This window comes from Tinamus guttatus, unplaced genomic scaffold, assembly GCF_059628265.1.
Source record: "Tinamus guttatus ecotype Peru unplaced genomic scaffold, ASM5962826v1 Tinamus_guttatus_pri_ptg000068l, whole genome shotgun sequence".
NCBI lineage: Eukaryota > Metazoa > Chordata > Aves > Tinamiformes > Tinamidae > Tinamus > Tinamus guttatus.
In genome coordinates, this window is record NW_028288602.1 from 209,408 (window position 1) to 211,840 (window position 2,433).

Here is a 2,433-nt window from a genome sequence, read left to right on the forward strand (position 1 = left end):
TGATGCTCTGAGCAACCACAGGGCATATAAAATGGCTCAGGCTGTGTTCATGTGTCCCTAGATCCAGACTATGACTTCAGGTATAAGCTATCATGGGCAGCTCTTGAAGCTCCTTTCCCTGTGCCTGCAAGGTCCCCAATGTGGTCATAGGCCACCATACGGGGGACAGTCCCAGGCAGACACTACTTGTCCATTCATCACTATCAGGAGCACCGAGCACTCGCAAGTGAGAACTGAATCCAGTCCTTATTCCCTAGCATATCCCCCCAGGAGCTCATTGCCTTGGGCCCATCAAGAGCCCCAGAAAAGCAACAAGCATCTCTCAGGCTGAAAGTCTTGGAGCAAATTCTTGGCACCAGCTTTGGAAGAAGAGACCAGTCCACAAGATGCAATGAAAACATACCCTTTAATTAGGGGAACGACAGCTCTGACACTATGATAGAGACATTTAAAGAAGACCTCTGTGTCAGAAAGACACGGCTAACACCTCTGGAGAAGTGGGATGAATCCAGAAACTTGTGCACAAACCTCATTATTAAAGCAAGAATGCCGAAATCACAGGAGTTGTCTGAGAGAAATTAGATATTACTTGAGTAGAAGGATGGGCAGTTTATTGCTGCTGAAATATGACTAATTGAATCATTTTATCTTTAAGCAGGAAAAGGAAGACAGACAGAAAGACAGAAAGAGAGAAAGAGAGAGAACGAGAGAGACAGAGATAGAGGATGAGAGAAACAAAGGAAGAGAGGATGGAAGGAAGAGGAAGGAAGAGAGGAAGAGAGGAAGGAAGGCAGGGAGAGAGGGAGGGAGGAAGGGAAGGAGGGAGGGAGGGAGGGAGGGAGGAAGGAAGGAAGGAAGGAAGGAAGGAAGGAAGGAAGGAAGGAAGGAAGGAAGGAAGGAAGGAAGGAAGGAAGGAAGGAAGGAAGGAAGGAAGGAAGGAAGGAAGGAAGGAAGGAAGGAAGGAAGGAAGGAAGGAAGGAAGGGAAGGAAGGAAGGAAGGAAGGAAGGAAGGAAGGAAGGAAGGAAGGAAGGAAGGAAGGAAGGAAGGAAGGAAGGAAGGAAGGAAGGAAGGAAGGAAGGAAGGAAGGAAGGAAGGAAGGAAGGAAGGAAGGAAGGAAGGAAGGAAGGAAGGAAGGAAGGAAGGAAGGAAGGAAGGAAGGAAGGAAGGAAGGAAGGAAGACCCTTAATGCCAGTTACCCTGGGGATGAGTAGATACACCTCGTCAGTCGTGCAGTAGATGCAGATGGTCTTGGCATTGTACCCATTGAACCAGTTTCCTCAGTGCAGCTTTGAGCTCCTTGTTCCTCAAGCTGTAGATGAGGGGATTCAGTGTAGGAGGCACCAGTGAGTACAAAACAGCCAGCACCAGATCCAGAGCTGGGGAGGAGATGGAGGGGGGCTTTAGGTAGGCAAAAAATGAAGTACTGGCAAACAGGAGGACCACGGCCAGGTGTGGGAGGCACATGGAAAAGGCTTTGTGCCGGCCCTGCTCTGAGGGGATCCTCAGCACAGCTCTGAAGATCTGCATGTAGGACACCATGATGAAAACAAAACACCCAAAGGCTAAACAAAGACTAACCACACTAACTCCAATTTCCCTGAGGTAGGCATCTGAGCAGGAGAGCTTGAGGATCTGGGGGATCTCACAGAAGAACTGCTCCACCACATTGCCTTGGCAGAGGGGTAGGGAAAATGTGTTCCCAGTGTGCAGGAGAGCATAGGGAAAAACACTGGCCCAGGCAGCTGCTGCCATTCTGACACAAGCTCTGCTGTCCATGAGGGTCCCATAGTGCAGGGGTCTGCAGATGGCAACGTAGCGGTCGTAGGCCATCACAGTGAGGAGACAATACTCTGCTGAGATAAAGAAGACAAAGAAAAAGACCTGGGTAGCACAACCCAGGTAGAAAATGTCCCTGCTGTTCCAGAAGGAATTGGCCATGGATTTGGGGACAGTGGTGGAAATGGATCCAAGGTCAAGGAGGGAGAGGTTGAGGAGGAAGAAGTACATGGGGGTGTGGAGGCGGTGGTCGCAGGCTACAGCTGTGATGATGAGGCCGTTGGCCAGGAGGGCAGCCAGGTAGATGGCCAGGAAAAGTGAGAAGTGCAAGAGCTGCAGCTCCCGCGTGTCTGCAAATGGCAGGAGGAGGAACTCATTGAGGGAGCTGCTGTTGGCATTTCCTCCCCATACATATGGGAGACTCACCAAGGAAAAAACAGACAGAGACAAGTTAGGAGGACACTCCTCAAAGGAAAATAAACAAATTAATGAAGTTTTTTATCTATCTGTCTCATTCACAGATCTCTGAGGCTCATGCCTCTTCTAGCTAGAAAATGATGTTACTGCACAGGAGAGAATGGGGCTGTGGAGACCTCACTCCCTTTGAAATTCTTCTTTTCCACTACTTGTAGCTTTGGTGCCTGACCTGCAGCTGA

The 2,433-nt window shown here is 49.6% G+C and overlaps 1 protein-coding gene across 1 annotated transcript; it reads right to left on the bottom strand.

Moving 5' to 3' along the window:
• Positions 1 to 585: 585 nt before the first annotated feature.
• On the bottom strand, positions 586 to 2,023 carry LOC148595744 (olfactory receptor 14C36-like). Its single transcript, XM_088519735.1, has 2 exons — positions 1,262 to 2,023; positions 586 to 630 (listed from the first exon to the last, which is right to left on the bottom strand). Exons 1-2 carry the CDS (start codon positions 2,006 to 2,008, stop codon positions 586 to 588), a joined length of 792 nt encoding a protein of 263 aa, XP_088375861.1. The 5' UTR covers positions 2,009 to 2,023.
• Positions 2,024 to 2,433: the final 410 nt, after the last annotated feature.